Source organism: Lepidochelys kempii, chromosome 2, assembly GCF_965140265.1.
Source record: "Lepidochelys kempii isolate rLepKem1 chromosome 2, rLepKem1.hap2, whole genome shotgun sequence".
Classification (NCBI taxonomy): domain Eukaryota; kingdom Metazoa; phylum Chordata; order Testudines; family Cheloniidae; genus Lepidochelys; species Lepidochelys kempii.
In genome coordinates, this window is record NC_133257.1 from 42,095,930 (window position 1) to 42,112,097 (window position 16,168).

General features: G+C 43.3%; 1 protein-coding gene across 2 annotated transcripts in view; it reads right to left on the minus strand.

Annotated features, from left to right (window-relative positions):
• The window catches only part of SDC2 (syndecan 2), a 96,667-nt gene that overhangs the window by 7,761 nt on the left and 72,738 nt on the right, over positions 1–16,168 (minus strand). For both annotated transcript variants that reach the window (XM_073330513.1, XM_073330514.1), the window contains exon 2: positions 8,945–9,056. In XM_073330513.1, the coding sequence (XP_073186614.1) occupies positions 8,945–9,056 (112 nt within the window). The remainder of the gene's footprint in view (positions 1–8,944; positions 9,057–16,168) is intronic.

Here is a 16,168-nt window from a genome sequence, read left to right on the forward strand (position 1 = left end):
TTTGGGAGGAATTTGCATAGATACGGCATACGAGATGATGTCCGCTTGGTAGTTCACCAACTTCAGCAAGTTTTACATACAACGTAGATGTAGTCTGGCATGCTGCATGATGAACGTACAGGAAGCCACACATTCAAAGAGACCTGAGCAAATTCTCACCAACGTGCATAGTTGATTTGGCAGCTGGCAGATGAGAGCGGTCATGCGTTTAAATCTGTCTTGTGACAGGTAAGCTCTGGCTGTCGTGGAGTCTGTCACTGCCCCTATAAACTCTAATCTATGTGTAGGGTTGTGACCATGGTGCCTGGATGAGCCATGCTGAAGATGCCAACTCAGGGCAGACTGCAAGAAATAGGACAGACGATATCCAAGACTGGTGATTTATTCTATAATTAGATTTACCAAGCCAATAACAAAGCAGCTTCTGTAATACCACACTGGTTAACCAGAAGCCAATTACAGTCCCCTTTAGCCAATCCAGCCTTTGGCACCTATCTAAACATCCAAGTATAATACAGTGACGGGTTAGTAAAAACCTTATTTGCCATACTTAAATTTCTACCAATCCCAAAGGACCAGATACATTGCGCACCAGGTCAATGAATATTTCAGAGCTCACCCAAATACATACTTTCTGCCAATCCTTATTAACTAAACCTAAGATTTATTAATAAAAGAAAAGCGAGTTATATATGGTTAAGAGATCAATATACATACAAATACAAAAGTCCTTAGGTCAGTTTCATAGCAGAGATGGTGAGGTTGCTGATTTGTAAGAGTCTTTCTGGAATCAATTCTGAAGGTTAGAATCTAATAGGCAGTCCAGGTATACAGTTTGTTAAAGTTCTTCCATGAGAATTCCAGGGTGATCCAGGGTTCACCTGGAGGCCTCAGTTTTTAGGGTTTAGACCTTCCCTGTTAAAGTTTAAGATGACCTGAGATGAAAAGGATCATGCCCAAAGCTTCCTTTATAGTTGAAGCAAGCTGGGTGCTCACAGGTAACTCTACCATGTGGGCTTTGATGAAAGTGAACTGACAGTTTGATCTCTATTCAATGGGTTCTTTCTCAAACAATACAGTTAACAATAGCCATTCAAACTATTAAGACAGTTCACAAGTAGTTTACTATGGGGAATTACAAGCTTCCAGGAGAGATTAGGACAATAATATTCTGACACCACAAGTTCCATATAAATAATAATATCCCCTTTTGATCTCCAAGTCAATAGAATACAGTAATGAAGCATTACAAGATAGGAACAGGATTTAGCATCTATAGGCTAATTAGATCACATTATTAGATTTCTAATAGGATGCAGGTAAAAAGACATATTTAGCACTTACTTTTCGATTCTCGAACAATACAGGCAAACATGTTAAAGATTCTAGTCTACTCAACATGGCTTTGATGACTATCTACAAGAAATGGCCCTGATAAACCACTGCAATATCATTTTGATATGTTCTTAAGGGTTTCTTTACAGGTCAGCCAGCTTGCTGACTGTTTAACCTTCACTGGCCCAGCGTTCCAGGGGTAAAAAGATTTCTCTGTGTAGATCTTCAGCCCTAACTTGAAGAGTCTGAGAATTTGATGACCCGAACCTCCACTTGCTAAGGTGACTTTACTCAAATCAGCCAATTGTGGAGGTATTGGTACACTATTAGCTCTTGTTTTTGGAGATGAGCTACCACCATTACTAGGCATTTGATGAAAACTCCTGATGTAGCTGATACTCCAAAGGGTAGTACCTTGTGTGGGATAATGTGCTTGTCCCACCAGTAACCTCAGGGACTTCCTGTGAGCAGCATGGACAGAGACATGGAAGTAAGTATCTTGCAGGTTGAGAGTTGCAAACCAGTCCTGTGTGTTAACGATGGAATTATGGAGGCAAAGGTTACCACTTTGAACCTGAAGCAACAAAAAAAGGCATGAAGTCTCCACAAGTCCAGGATAGGGCACCATCCCCCTTTTTCTTTGGGATTAGGAAATAGTTGAAATAGAAACTGTACGGGAATCCCTCCCATACTGTAGTGAAACTTCTTCTACTGCCCTTAAAGTGAGAAGGGATTCCACCTCTTGAAGCAAAGTCTCTTGTGAGGGGGGAAACCCTGAATAGAGACAGGGAAGCAGGAGGGGAGGGTATGAAACTAAAGAGTTTCCCACAGAGACTGTAGAACTCAGCAGTCTGATATTATGAAATTCCACACTTCCTGAAAGAAACAGAGGTGGTGCTCAAATGGGGGGGAAGGAGAATTGAAGGTTCTGTAGACTGGTAGTGCACAACCCTCAACCAGCCTGACAAAAGGGGTGCTTGGAAGTGGTCACAGCATGAGAGATCACTGATGGAGAGGCCTGAAGTCTTCTCCTTTGAACGCATTGACATCTCTTCGGAGGCTCGGTGGACCTCTAGAGGTAGAAAGTACTGGGGGGATGGTCTCTGCCTGGAACATGAAGGTCTTCCGTGCTTCCTTCTAGGAGCTGCTATAAATACTCCGTGTGAATGCAGAATAGCCTGGGAGTCCTTCAGTGAGTGAAGAGAGTCAAACATCTTTCAGTTAAAAAAAGTTCAGAGCCCTCAAAGGGGAAGTCTTCAATCGGATACCTGATGCCAGGATGTTCTCCTCAGGACAATGAAGGTTGCCATGAACCACAGTGCATCTGAGGAGGCCTGCAGACACATTTTAGCTATCTACTGCCCCTCAGAAATCAGGGACTTGAACTCCTCAGGCTCTAGAGGCAGCCTGTCGGCAAACTCAGCTTTTCTGCCAGTTGAGATACTCATACTTTGCAAAGAGCGCTTGGTAGCTAGCAATTCTTAATCTGAAACTGGCGGATGGACCACTCCTGCTGCCAGGGCTTTTCAGCTCTTTATCTTTTGGTGTCAACTTTGTTTCCTTCTTGAGCTGCTTCAAGGGAACTTGGCATGGTGTGGGTTTTAGAACTGGTCGGAAAATGCTGGAGTTATTGTAGTGAAATGTGTTGCCAAATCTATTACAGATGCAATGAAAATTTTGCCAAAATACAAGCAGATTATCCACTGGAAACCTGCTAGCATTTCAGGGTCTGCTGCTCCAGCAGGAAGCCTGCTAGCCCTCTGGACCCCAATCTGCAACCAGGGCTCTATGGGAGCAGGAAGCCTGAGGTCTGTCCATTCTCATCTTGTTCACCACCTTTAATGTTAGGGGCACTGGGAGAAATGTATACAAAAGTCCTTTCATCCAAGTTAAGAGGAAGGCATCTTCTCGCGTGTGAAGGCCCTTTCACCCCTTGAACAAAACTTCTTGTTGGTGATGGTGGTGAAGAGGTTCACCTCTGGAAACCTCAAGGTCACAAATATATGGCTGAAAGTCCTAGAATCCACCTCCCACTCATAATCCTTGGACAGTCACCTGCGGAGAGAGTCAGCACTGATGTTCTGAATGCCTGGAAAATGTCTTGCCAAAATGAGGATATGATTAACTATGCACCAATTCCATAGCTGTATGGCTTCAGCACTAAGAGAAGGGCATATTGCTGCCTCTTGTCAATTTATGTAAAACATGGAAGCTATGTCATCTGTCATAATTTTGATAGAGTTGCCCCTTGATTAAAGCAAGAAAGTGAAGGCATTCCTGTCTGCCCTGAGCTTCATAAGGCTGATGTGCAGACCTGGGCCAACAGTCTGCTCTGAACAGTGAGAGTCCCTATATGTGTCCCCCCACCTTCAGCCCAATGAAGATACATCTGTTATGGTAATGGTTGGGAGTGGCTGAATAAAGGGGATGCCTGCACAGATGTTGCAAGAATCCTTCCACCAGTTGAGGGAATCTTTCATATGAAACTTGTCTGTCTAGACCGTTCTGTCTAGACTTGTTTGGTAGATAGACTGTTTTTGGTCACCTATGGAAACAATTAAGGCATAACCTTGCATGACTTGTTACAAAGCTGCAAGCTGTCACGTACTCCAAATGTTGGAGACATTTTCTCATGAAGGTCTGTGGGCTCATTTGAATCCTCAGATCAGAATCTGATAGTGTCATGAACCTGTCCATGGGAAGGTAGGCCCTGGCTGTTATAGCATCTAGGGATGCCTCTATGGATTCTATTCTCTGCACAGGAAGCAACATAGACTTCTCAATTTTGGAGGTTGAGACCTAGCCTGAGGAACAGGGTCACGGCTGTCAGTATAGTTGAAAGAACCTGGTCATAAGACTGTTCCTTCATCAGCCAACTGTTGAGGTATGTAAAGACTATCGCCACTGCACGAAGAGGTGGTGACCACTGCCCAAACTTTAGAAAATACTCTCAGAGCAGAGGTAAGCCCAAATGGGAGAACCCAGTATTGGAACTGATCCTGACCTATCACAAAATGAAGGAAACATATCAGAGCTGGGTGAATTACAATATGGAAATACACATCCTGCAGATCAAGGGCTGAAAACCAAGCCCCTAGCTCCAATTAAGGGACTACAGCTGCAAGAGTGAGCATCCTAAACTTTTGTGCTCTCAAAGTTGTTTAGCTCTAAAACAGGGTTTGATTTTCTGTGTCAACAAGTGATTGTAAGAGGGGTCCCTGAAGAAAGACAGGGAAATGGGTGGGGTGGACGAAGGGAGGCAAAAAGAATGGAGTAGCCTGATTTTATAATCTCCAAGACTCAGTAATAATTTGCTCAAGAAGGAAGGTGGAGAACTGTTGCACCTGGAAGCCCAAAAAGTAAAGACAATTCAGACCCTCGACCAGCCTGTCAAAACTGGTGTTTTGACAATGATGAAGGCTGTGTGATTAGGCCAGATATAGGGGTTGATCTCTTTCTCTGGAATCTAGTTTTTTCCTTAGGGGCGCTGTACATCTTTGAAACACAGGGAGCTGGATTGGGGGGGCGGGGATTTCTGGGCTGTTTGGGATCTACTATATCTCAGTTTGTTTACAGCTCTGTAGATCCCAAGAGGTTTCAAGGTGGCCCTGGAGTCCTTCAAAGTATGTAGAGACTTGGCCACAATGAGTTTCAAGCTATCAAAGGGAAGGTACTCAACTGTACTTTTGGATCTCCCTGGGGAACACAGAGAGCTGGACCAAAGATGCCTGCCGCATGACAACTGGCAGTACCAGCAGCATCCATAGAAGCCTGTAAGAACATTCTAGTGAGCAGCTAGCCTTCTGCTATAATGGTCTGAAAATGCTCATGATGCTCAGTTAGAAGGTGTTCAATAAATGACTGAAACTTAAGAGCCGTTCGTGTGATTATACTATCCCATTAGAGCCTAGTAATTAGCAATCCTAAACTGCAGGGTCACTAAGGAGTAGCTCTTGTGTCCAAAAAGGTCAAGGCATTTTTGGGCTTTGTCATACAGCATTGACTAAGTGTGATGCTGCCTTCCATGTTCATTGACAACTTCTATGACCAATAAGTTAGGAGAAGGGTGGGAAAATAATTCAGAATCCTTGAATGGGATACAGTATTTTTATCAGCCCGCTGTTAAGTGCGTGGTACCATTGCTGGAATTTGCCAGATAGTCTTGGCAGTATCCAAAAGTGCCTCATTAAATGGGCAGGGTAACTTGAGCAGACAATGCTGCCTGTAAAATATCCAGCAGCTTGTGTTATGACTCCTTGACCTCTTCAAAGGGTACCTGTAAAGAATCTGCCACCTATTTTACCAAGTCTTGAACTGCTTAAAGTCATTAGCCAGAGAGAGTGGGAGAGTCAGGACAGTGTCATCAGGGGCAGATGAGATATCGGTCTGCAGCCTGAGCTCCGGCTCCTCAAATGTTTCCTCCTACTGTTCAGGTAACTGAGGAGAAAGAGATGGGAAGGGGACTGTCAGTCTCTGCAGTTCCAGCAAGCGAGGCTAGAATCTCTAGAGAATTGTTAACAATATGGTCACTGAGGGGAACCACATGGAATAAGGGGTGGCATCTATGGCTGCTCATACACCCAGGAAGGCCTTCATAATGTCTCCCCCAAGCATCTTCTCTTTCTTTGTAGCTGTCAGAAAGAGGTGAACAGGAGAACCTGGTCAGATATTTGAGAGATGTGCTCCTCATCATCATCCACAGGAAGAGCTTCACCAGAAAGTGGTGGTGAATCAGGCAGTAGCAGAGAAAGGTGCAATTGTGGTAACTGTGCAGATCTCAGTACCAAAAAGGGCTTAGTACCCCTCAATAGGGGAGACTCCAGTTCCTCTGACACAGATAGGTCCCTGAAGTTCCTACATTCCGGCGGTACCAGATGAACTAATGGTATCAAGGTGAAGGTCTATTTAGGCAGGCCTCTGGAAGAGGAAGCAGATGGTATAATTTGAGGCAAAAATAGGCTGAGGTGGCCACTTAGCTCTCTGAGGTACCAAGGGCCCCACTATGTTGGGTACTGGAGGCTGGAGTGTGACGGTCAGTACTGGTTTGCTGAGAGCAGACTGTCTCTCCCTAATGCCTTGATCATGTCCTGACATTATCAAAGATGTTTTAGCTACTGGAGTGTGGCTGGAACCATGGCTTTTAGAGGAGCCCAGAGACTTGGCTGTGCCATCACTCCCAGGGGAGCCTGGAGACTCAATAGTACTGGGCTGAGAACCCAAAGGCTCAGAGATAGTCAACTTATGAGGAGACTTCAGTCTTTTTGGTGAGTGTTCTTTATGAGGCGATCCAGAGTTCCTTTTCTTAGAGCCCCTTTCAGAGATCTCTAAAGTTTTTACTTTAGAAGGTCTAAGGGAATGTTAAGCTGAGGATGTAGGAAGCTGAGGAAGAAACATTTGAATCCTGGTGATCTTGGCATACTTCCCCACGAAGGGGGTGGGGACAGAGAATTGAAAGGACAGACAAAAAATCCTCAAAAACAATGCTCTATAAAAACTAACACTAACTATAAAACACCAAACTAATCTAATCTCTAATGCTAACATAGTAGCCCAGGCACGCTTGACCGACAAACGCAGTTATACTGAATATTCCACCTCAGGCCAAGGTGGCTGAAAAGGAACAGAGGGCAATTTACCCGCACAGCCCTCTGTAACCTTAGTGCAGTGCAGGAGGATGTGTAGAGTGCATGCATGGGACGAACAGGCACTGCCACTGAAAATCTCCGATTAAAGGTGCCCGGCATGCACGCGCAGCCAAAGTGGAGTATCCATAGGGCCACCACTCAAAGAACTTTTCAGCACCATGGAGAGCAACAACAACTTCGACTCTGTTGTAATCTGCAGATCCCCTGGTACTGTGTATGATCTCAGAACAGAGACAGCGTGCTAAAATAAGTGGTGCAGAGGTTCATAATGCCCAAGTAATCAACACCAAATGTGATGGTGCTATAGCACATGGTGACAAATAAAATGTCAGTAACGGAGGTAATTATATTCAGTGTCCAAGACAATATTGGAAGTCCAGTATTGTGCTCCTTCAGGCCTCCAGTGGCACCCATTTCAGTCCCTAAAGTCCACTCTTCTTGGGTTGATCAGTTGAAGGGAATCTGTCCTTGTGGTTTTCAGAGGAACATGCTGCCCTACTAGAATCCATAGTAGGACAGGTTTAGAAGTAGCAATTCAGGAGCTAGCTGATCTGGAGCTCACTAGGTATTTTCTGGACTTGGCCCCACTGGTCCAGGAAAGGGTCTTGCCCATCCAGCGCCGATGTGGGTTGCATAGACCTGTCTAGTAAGGACAAGGGGTGGGGGGAAGGTGTATATGCATGCCCAGAGGAATCAGAATGTCTATGCCCTGGTCTTTCAGCACTGATCTGCTAGGCTGCAATCTGTGAAGCTGAGCATGGGAACCATGCACTGAAGTTCTGCCCTGTTGCACTCTGAGGGTGAAGAGAGGAAACAGCACCCTCCTAAGTACTAGCCTCTGCTGAATCAGGGAGCAAGCCACATGCCAGGCAATGCACACAGCCATTTGACTGGTCTTCACTAAGTCACACACATTATTACTTACGGGTATAATAGTGTGTGTGCGCGCACAGCTAAGTGGCTGGTTTTTGATTTACTGAGGATTTCAGTAAAACGTGGACTCTAATAAACTTTCCCCATATAATGAACCAGCACAGGGCAGCTTTCATTGGGTCATATTTTCTAGTATTAGTACTTACTTTCTTCTCTGTAATTTTTGGACTACTTATCTTTAATCACATGCACTTATTAAAATATTTATATTTTATATTATATTTATATTATATTAAAATGGTTTGCAGTACTGTTGAAGCCATGTTGGTCCCAGGATATTAGAGAGCCATGGTGGGTGAGATAGTATCTTTTATTGGACCATCTTCTGTTGGTGAAAGAGACACACTTTGAGCTTACACAGAGCACTTCTGGCCACACAGTCTCTCTGTAATGCAAATGTAGTTCATACAATATAACCTTCCTTGCCTACATTTGATTACATCTGTCCAAAAGGCCTCAAAACAGACCTGTCAGTCTGTACCTGCAACTTTATAAGGAGAAATTACATCAGAAAAAGCTATCAGATTTGTATGGCAATATCTAGACTTCTATTAAAAAGATGTAAATAGATTTATTAACAACATTTATCTAAATGTGTGTGTGTGTACAAGAAAAATAAGACTGGATTAAACTAGTATCCTGCTAGAAACATTTAATATCAAAGATTAGGATACCCAATTAGGATTCAAATCTGCCCATGGGGGAGAGAACACCTGCCCAAATCTCTACTTTCTAAACTCTAGAAAGCTCAGCACACTATAGACAAGATACAGGGAAATTCAGTAAAATGATATAGCTATTGGACAAACTGAGTAGTAAAAGCATAAGAACACAAAGTTAAAATATAAGGGATAAATCTGGAGAGATGCTCAGCACAATGCATGTATAGAGCCAAGTGCCCTGGACTCCCAACTAAAGCAATAATTTCAAGGTGATGAATAGCTTTCAGGTTTAGACAGACATTCTTGTACTTTCCGAAGAAGAAAAAAACGTTACAATGAGATGAAAAAATGTAAAGAGACATGTCTTACCTGAGCCGGACCCAGAAGAATAATCGTCGTCGTCAATTGGATAGACACCTGATGCTTCTTCAACAGAGCTGTTGTCGAGATATAGGTCTTTATCAGAGGTCAACTCTGCTCTCTGGAAAATAGGTAAGAACGAACCATTAAAAAGGTAGTTACTTATATAATGCAATGTTTTCCTCGCTTTTATTCTTATTTCCAAAGCTGATGGTACGCTGTATATATTCCCAGAATTGTAGAAGTGTAGGACTGGAAGGGACCTCAATAGATCATCTAGTCCAGTCTCCTGTACTCAAGGCAGGACTATGTAATAACTAGACCATTCCTGATAGGTGTCTGTCTAACCTGTTCTTAAAAACTTCCAGTAATAGAGATTCCACAACCTCCCTAGGTTAGAAAGGTTTCCAGTTAGAAAGACAGGTTAAAGTCAGCAAGATGAATTGCACCTAGAAATATTGAGTAAGACAGGGTTGTTCATGGAGCATTATGATATTTGTGGTTAGACAAGAACTGTGCCTACAGAATTATGCTCAGACAAGAGGCTCTGATTCCTTAAGTACCATGTCTGTCTTAAATACTGGCTCCATCAGAATACCCATTGTCTCAGTTTTCTTGAGGTCTTCCATCAACTTTCATTATCTTTTCCAATCCTAGATGTAATGTCTCCTCACCAAAACTGATCAGGTGGTAAAATGGCTTTGATGATGAAACAAAGTACCAGTAACTTTTTTTAGGTTGACTATAAACCCCAGATAGTGAAACATTTCCACCACTTTGTACACAGCTGTTTGTGCTAGCAAAAGAGCTTTTCTGATCATTTAGAAAAGTTGCTTACTGCTAATACTACTAGCACTTCTGTGAAGACGCCAAGACAGAAAGGAAGCAAAATGTTGATTGCCAATTACAAACTGAAATTACACCTCACTGTGAATCAGTGGAAAGCATTATGCACAAAGGCGTAATGCAAACCTAAGTCATGTAGTTTAATTCCAGAGTCTGTTGCTCCAGTCTGCGCCCTAAAGTTTTCTTTTGGCATTTATTTTAGGCCTAACGATAATTATCTAGCCATTTGAGTCCAAAAGTACTTGATTGATCCCTCTTGAACTACTGAGGAACAGAAAGCAAAAAGCAGGCACACTGCTGTGCTTTTCTATTCTGCTGGAAGCCAAAAATCTTTTAATATTCTAGTACAAATTTTTCCAGGCCTGTTTTTGGAAAACTGTGCAGCATACATTTTGGAGTTTTATTTATTTAAATTAAGGAGACTTTTGGCAACTGATTCCCCTTCCACTCTACCAAGCACCCTTTTGGCACGGTTACCTACTTTGTTACAAACTGTTCTTCAGTTTGAGCTAAAATATCAGAATCCGCCTCCTAGAGGAAAGTGCAAAGGCCAGCCTGACATGGCACAAAGATCCTTTTAGAGTAGGAGGAATCAAAACCTTGGCCTCTGTGCCTGCTCTTTCCTGGATGAAAATGCACCTAAAATTTGAGAATGTGAGCCAATCTAGCTCTTCTCAGGATTCTTTTTACTAGGTGGGCTTATTTAGGTAAATTCTACATGAGGAAACATATCCTCTGATGAATGTTCAGAGGCTCTAGAGCTACCTGACAATTCTTCTGGAGGATCTAGGCTAGAAGAGTGCTATCTTACTTTTATTCCAGGAAGAAGGAGAGGAGTCGTACTGGACTCAAACAAGAACCATGGATTGCAACTTTTATCTGTGGAATTTGCAAATTAATTTGTGCTTAAATACAGCTTGTAGAAGACCTATTCTCAGCAGCCACTTTAATTAAATGGCATTTACTTAAAGCTGCACCAGCCAAGTGTATAAGCTGGAGGAAACAGTATGTCCTACAACCACAACTTCCTTTGCTCCAAGATGTCTCTGGGAAAGTCACCAGACTGCCATTATCCTAGATGGTAGGGGGGAGGGAGGGAATAAGAATCAGTTGAAGCTGCCTTTCATATAAAGGAACGAGTCTCTGTCACAAGACAGACACACATACTGCTACTGATATGATTGCCGAAGAGGAACAGATCAGTTTTCATATGTCTTTCTTTTTGATTTTTCAGCCATACCACTCTATTAAATACAAAAACCATGCAGCACAATGTAACGATTGACAACATTCGACAGTGTGAGTAGCAGAATGGAGAACGAGTAGCAAGAAGGAGAATGAGAAACAATGGAAGGTTCAGCTCATCCAAACTCCAAAGCATCTTGAAAAACATCAGCCTGTCCTGCCTGTTCTGGCTCCTGTTAGGGACAGCTTGAGTGATAATCCAGCTGTCCATAGACAGAAGCCACCATGCATAAAAGACCATTCTTCGATCTTAGAGAAAAGTGGCAGTATATTTCAAGAGAAAGTGCTGCCAATGACTATGACTAAGACTAAGCAGCAACAAATCCTGCAGCAGAAAATATACACAATATTATTTAAAAAAAAAAAATCAGAAAGTACAAAAATCCAGCAGCATCAAATTGAGAATACTTAAAGATTTACCTGTAACTTTATTACATGGCAAATGTTGCCATACAAATTGGTTTCTTTTCAAAACAATCAGGTGAGAAAAACAAACAACACTAGAGAGGATGGGAACTGGTTTGTATAAAATAAGAAACAACCCAAACTTGTGCCCAGAACTTTTAACGTTAGAAAAAGCGTGGGTAACTTATTTTTCATTTTTTATTCCCCACTTCATTTCCTGGTTCTGGCTGAAATCAGAAGCAAAAATAGTTCAATTCTGCAAGAAAAGCTGTTCTGCTAATGCTTCTAGTCTCACTGGAAGCAGGAAATATTGAAAGTCAATCACAAAAGCTTATTCTGATGAGATTTCCTGCCCAATTTTGCAGACCCCATCCAATGTTATATAAAACACTCAAACATTTGAGTGCTTTGCCAACCAAATCTTCTAATTACCATATGGCTTCCCCCACCTCCTGGAATAATATTTTGGCTGCCAATATTTTGAGGACTAGTACAGCTAGAAGCTAACGCTTTATACCATCTGAATGCAGAGAAGATGGAAAAAAGCAAGATAGTATTAAGCAGCAATTTTAACTTCATTATATTTTATTCTGCTAGTGCTAGAAATGCCAATCTAAAGCACCTTATAAATACTCAGCATTGTGGCAGGGTATACAAACCCCACCCCAGGCCAGACAGGGTTAAAGGACAGAACTGGGGCCAGGTAGCCCCACCCCTTCAGCCCTGCAGAGCACGCGCCAACTGGGTTGAAAAAGGAGCAGTCATGCTCAGAAGTGGGGCGGCTGGGGAGGAGGACAGACCTGCCCTGAAGGCTCCTGACAAGAGCACTGGAGAAGCCTCCCTGAAGGAGTAAGGCAATTTGCTGAGTGTGGCTGTGGCTGACAGTTCGGTTACCTTTTGTTTTTCTTCTTCACGTTATCTGGGACTGAAAGCGAGGAGAGAAAAGCAGCGATGGGAAGTGACCCTGGGAGTGTAACTCAGAGGGCACTTTCAGCGGCCAGAGAGGTGGAGTGGGTGGAACTGGGCTCCCCTACCACTGCCCCCATGACAGGAGGGGCTCACACAGCCTATCCACCACACTTCTGAATAGAAGACCAGGACCCACCAGAAGGGGGTACTAAGTACACTAATCACTGGGCCACCTAATTCACCAAGGACTCTATTATAAGCACCTTGATATTCAAGTGTTTGTGGATGAGCACCAATACCTTCATGACAAGTAAGCTTTTGAAAGTACTGGTTCTGGACCAGCTCACTCAAAGAAAAAAATGGTTTCCCGTAATAATACTACACGCTGTATGAAGAGCTTTAGGTTTCAGGGAGTCCGGACTAGTTTACATCAAATTCTGTGATGTGTGGGCCTGCAACTTGTTTTGGATGAGGAAAGAGATTCTTGATCCAGCTATTGTTTCCCATTCAAACAATTCTTCTCTAATATAAAACTTTGGCAGGCCATTACCCTAGTGTTAACTTGGGGCCCTAGGATCTCAGGTCAAGGGAACACAGTGCATCAGATTTTCTAAAAGTGGACTGGCTATGTGTAGGAAGAGGAAATGCAGAGCGGGATAGGGTCACTCACTTGACCACCATAACATAAATGGTTTCCTCTGATCACATAGCTACCTATATAGTTATATGCATCATGCTCAGAATTCAAACACAGAAAACATTATTTTTAAATTTCAATACCTAGCAAAAAAAGTATAGCAACTAACATCAAGGTTAGACTTAGCAAAAATAGAACTTATCCTTAAAGCTAAAATAATTTTTCCAGGGGCTGATATGCCTTAGATACTTCATGTGACCAAAATGAATGTCAAGTGCAGAAGCAGCAATCACCTCACAGTTTTGTTTCATGTAGCGAAGGCCTCTTATTGCGGAGTTGTACTATCCAAATCTCACTAGTCCTTTAAAAGTTTGGCCTTTGTAGTAACTATTTCCTTGGCTAATATTTGAAACAATTGTTGACCCCTGACCTGATCAAGGAGGGTTTGCAATTTTGGTTAAAATATAATCTATCTGCTAAGCATGCTTACAGAAATAATGGAAATTATTGACGCTATAGAAGCAAGTAGAAGAACCAAAATGTATGTATGAAAAATAGGCCTGGCTACAGGTCTTTAGCATTAAGTGTTAAGGGCCTAGACTGAGGCCTGGTAGAAACTGGCAGTTGCTATAAGATAGCATGGACATGTTGCTTGACCAAAGGTTACAGAATGATGAACTTGACTTAAGGAAATAAAATTTAGCAATATGTATGTTGTGTTTGTTTCAAAATGCATCTGGTGCTTAACAGGCAAACCACAAACAAACAGATGGTAGCATTTTAGGGGCTTTTGCAAGAACTCACTGCCTGCTTTGGTGTACTATTGGAAAAGGGACTGACAAAGGTTTGGGTTAACGGTCAGAAATGTCAACCATAACACTTCCCGGAATACCAGATCTGAATCCGGGGCTGTGACTTGACTTGATCAGTTATGATCCCAGATGTATGTGGGTGGAATGGGAAGAGGTGTATAAAAAGATTGTCAAGACCAGCTGTGACACTGAGATGGTGACACAGAACAACCGGGTAGGAAGCCTGGCCCAGCACCTTCCTCTTGGGGGTGATCTCTTCTTAATTTTACTTCCATCTTTGTTTCTAGTGGTCTCCATAAAGTGGCAAGTACACGCAGTAAGAATGAACAATCCAGAAAACCATTTTATTGTACTTATCTTATTCTTATGCTTATCTACACTTATTATTTCACTTATATTTGTCTGTTTTAAGTAAAGTTCAAAGCTTGTGTGCATACACTGCACCAACTTCATCTTCTTAATTAAATAAATAACTTGTTTGTGAAGTGGACATTTTCTGCAATAGTTTTTAGGAATCCCATGTGCACCTCAGTTTCCCTCTATACTTTGCATTGCTACCCAGTGGAGTGGGGGGGGGAGAGAAGGACTAAGTTTGCTCTCAGGGCAGACTAAGAGACATGTGTGTGCGCGCTTGTGTGTCCGTCCATTCATCTGTCCTCACTGTCTGGGTGGAATGAATAGAGTTGTTAAAGAATTAGTTGAAACCGACCCAGATCAACACAGAGACCTGAGACACAATGCAAGCTCAAATGACTAATGAATGAACTTAACAGTGGGAAGCACCAGCCGGGGGGGTTGTGAACACAGCATGGGCCCGCCTGGGCAATAAAGGACTGAGCTATGACCAGGAGAGGATAGAGTTGCTTGGGCTCTGGCAGAAGTTTGCAGCTCTCATCTGGGACTGACTAAAGAAGTCACAGAGAGACAGAGCTTGACATGGAATCCACTACAGCAGAGGTTCTCAAAACTGTGGTCTGTGGACCATCAGTGGTCCGCAAGCTCCATTCAGGTGGTCTGGGTTCCCTCTAAGGTGCACACCTGGGCAGCTGCACACGAGAGAATGAAGGGCCACTCACCTAATTAGTAGAGCTGCACAGACATGGCTCCACTAATTAGGTGCCTGGACCCTGGAGAAGACGCACATGCAAGGTGACTTGACTTGATCAGTTATGATCCCAGATGTATGTGGGTGGAATGGGAAGAGGTATATAAAAAGGTTGTCAAGACTTGGGGGGGAATAGAAGGTAGGTGGGAAGGGGCTGTGGGGTGAGAAGGGCGGGGGAGGGGGAGAGAATTTGGGACGTGCAGGGCTGCAGCGGCCAGAGAAAGAGATGACTTTCCCCAGCTCCAGGGCTGCAGCTGAGGGGGAGAGATGGCCCTCCTTCCCAGCCTCAGCTCTGTGGCTGCTGTGGCGGGGGAGACCGCCCAGTCTTTCCCAGCCCCAGCTCGGGGCTGCTGCAGCAGGGGCAAGAGAGCACAAAAAACGTTAATTATTATTAAGGGTTTTCTTAATATAGCACTTTTATCCAAAGCGTTTTACAATAGTTAGCTAACGGTACAGACAACATTTGGAAAGATCATTAAGTGGTCCGCCGAGACCCTCAGCAATTTTCAAGTGGTCCGCGGAAAAAAAAGTTTGAGAACCACTGCCCTACAACTTGGCTGGTGGTTTGCTCTGGCTTAACCAGAATGGGCTATGCTTTAACCTTTCTTTCTCAATGCTAACCTAAGGACTTCCAATGCTGTGTGTTCCAGCTGACTAATAAATCCTACTGTCTTGAAAGCACTGGTTGGGTGTCACTCCAAACACTTGCTTGGATGCATTAGTCCCTGAAGAGCCTACAAGTCTCTGCCAGGAGTCTGTCTCAAGGGGGCTTGCTGAGTAGAGCTCACAGAGTAAAGCCAGCTGAATCCAGAGACTCCAGTCTAGGAAGCGGTAAGGCTGCAGGTCCTACCCTGAAGGAGAAGTGGGACCCCTTGGAGGCCTGCCACACTGAAAGAGCTGTTCCAAGGGACTGTTTAAAAGCTGAGGCATAGCCCAGATCCTGTGGATCCATGACACTTATTTGTGACAGGTGCACTTTGCACCCTACATTGATCCCAGGCTACACAATAGACATGTCACTTATATGCAACAACAACATTTCCAGAACTATTAAATGGCAACGACACTTGGCAAGGATGTTCCTTTTACCAGGTCTTTAATCTAGCCCTGAAGCCACAGAAAATGCTCATTAAATCCCGATTGTGATCCCATCCATCAGTTGTTACCCCCACTTACGTTTATATTCCAAGGATATATGCTACAAAACCCTGTGGCCTAAATAATTAAACACATTACAAGCCAATGATCATTGGAGCTCAGTCTGGTTATTGAAT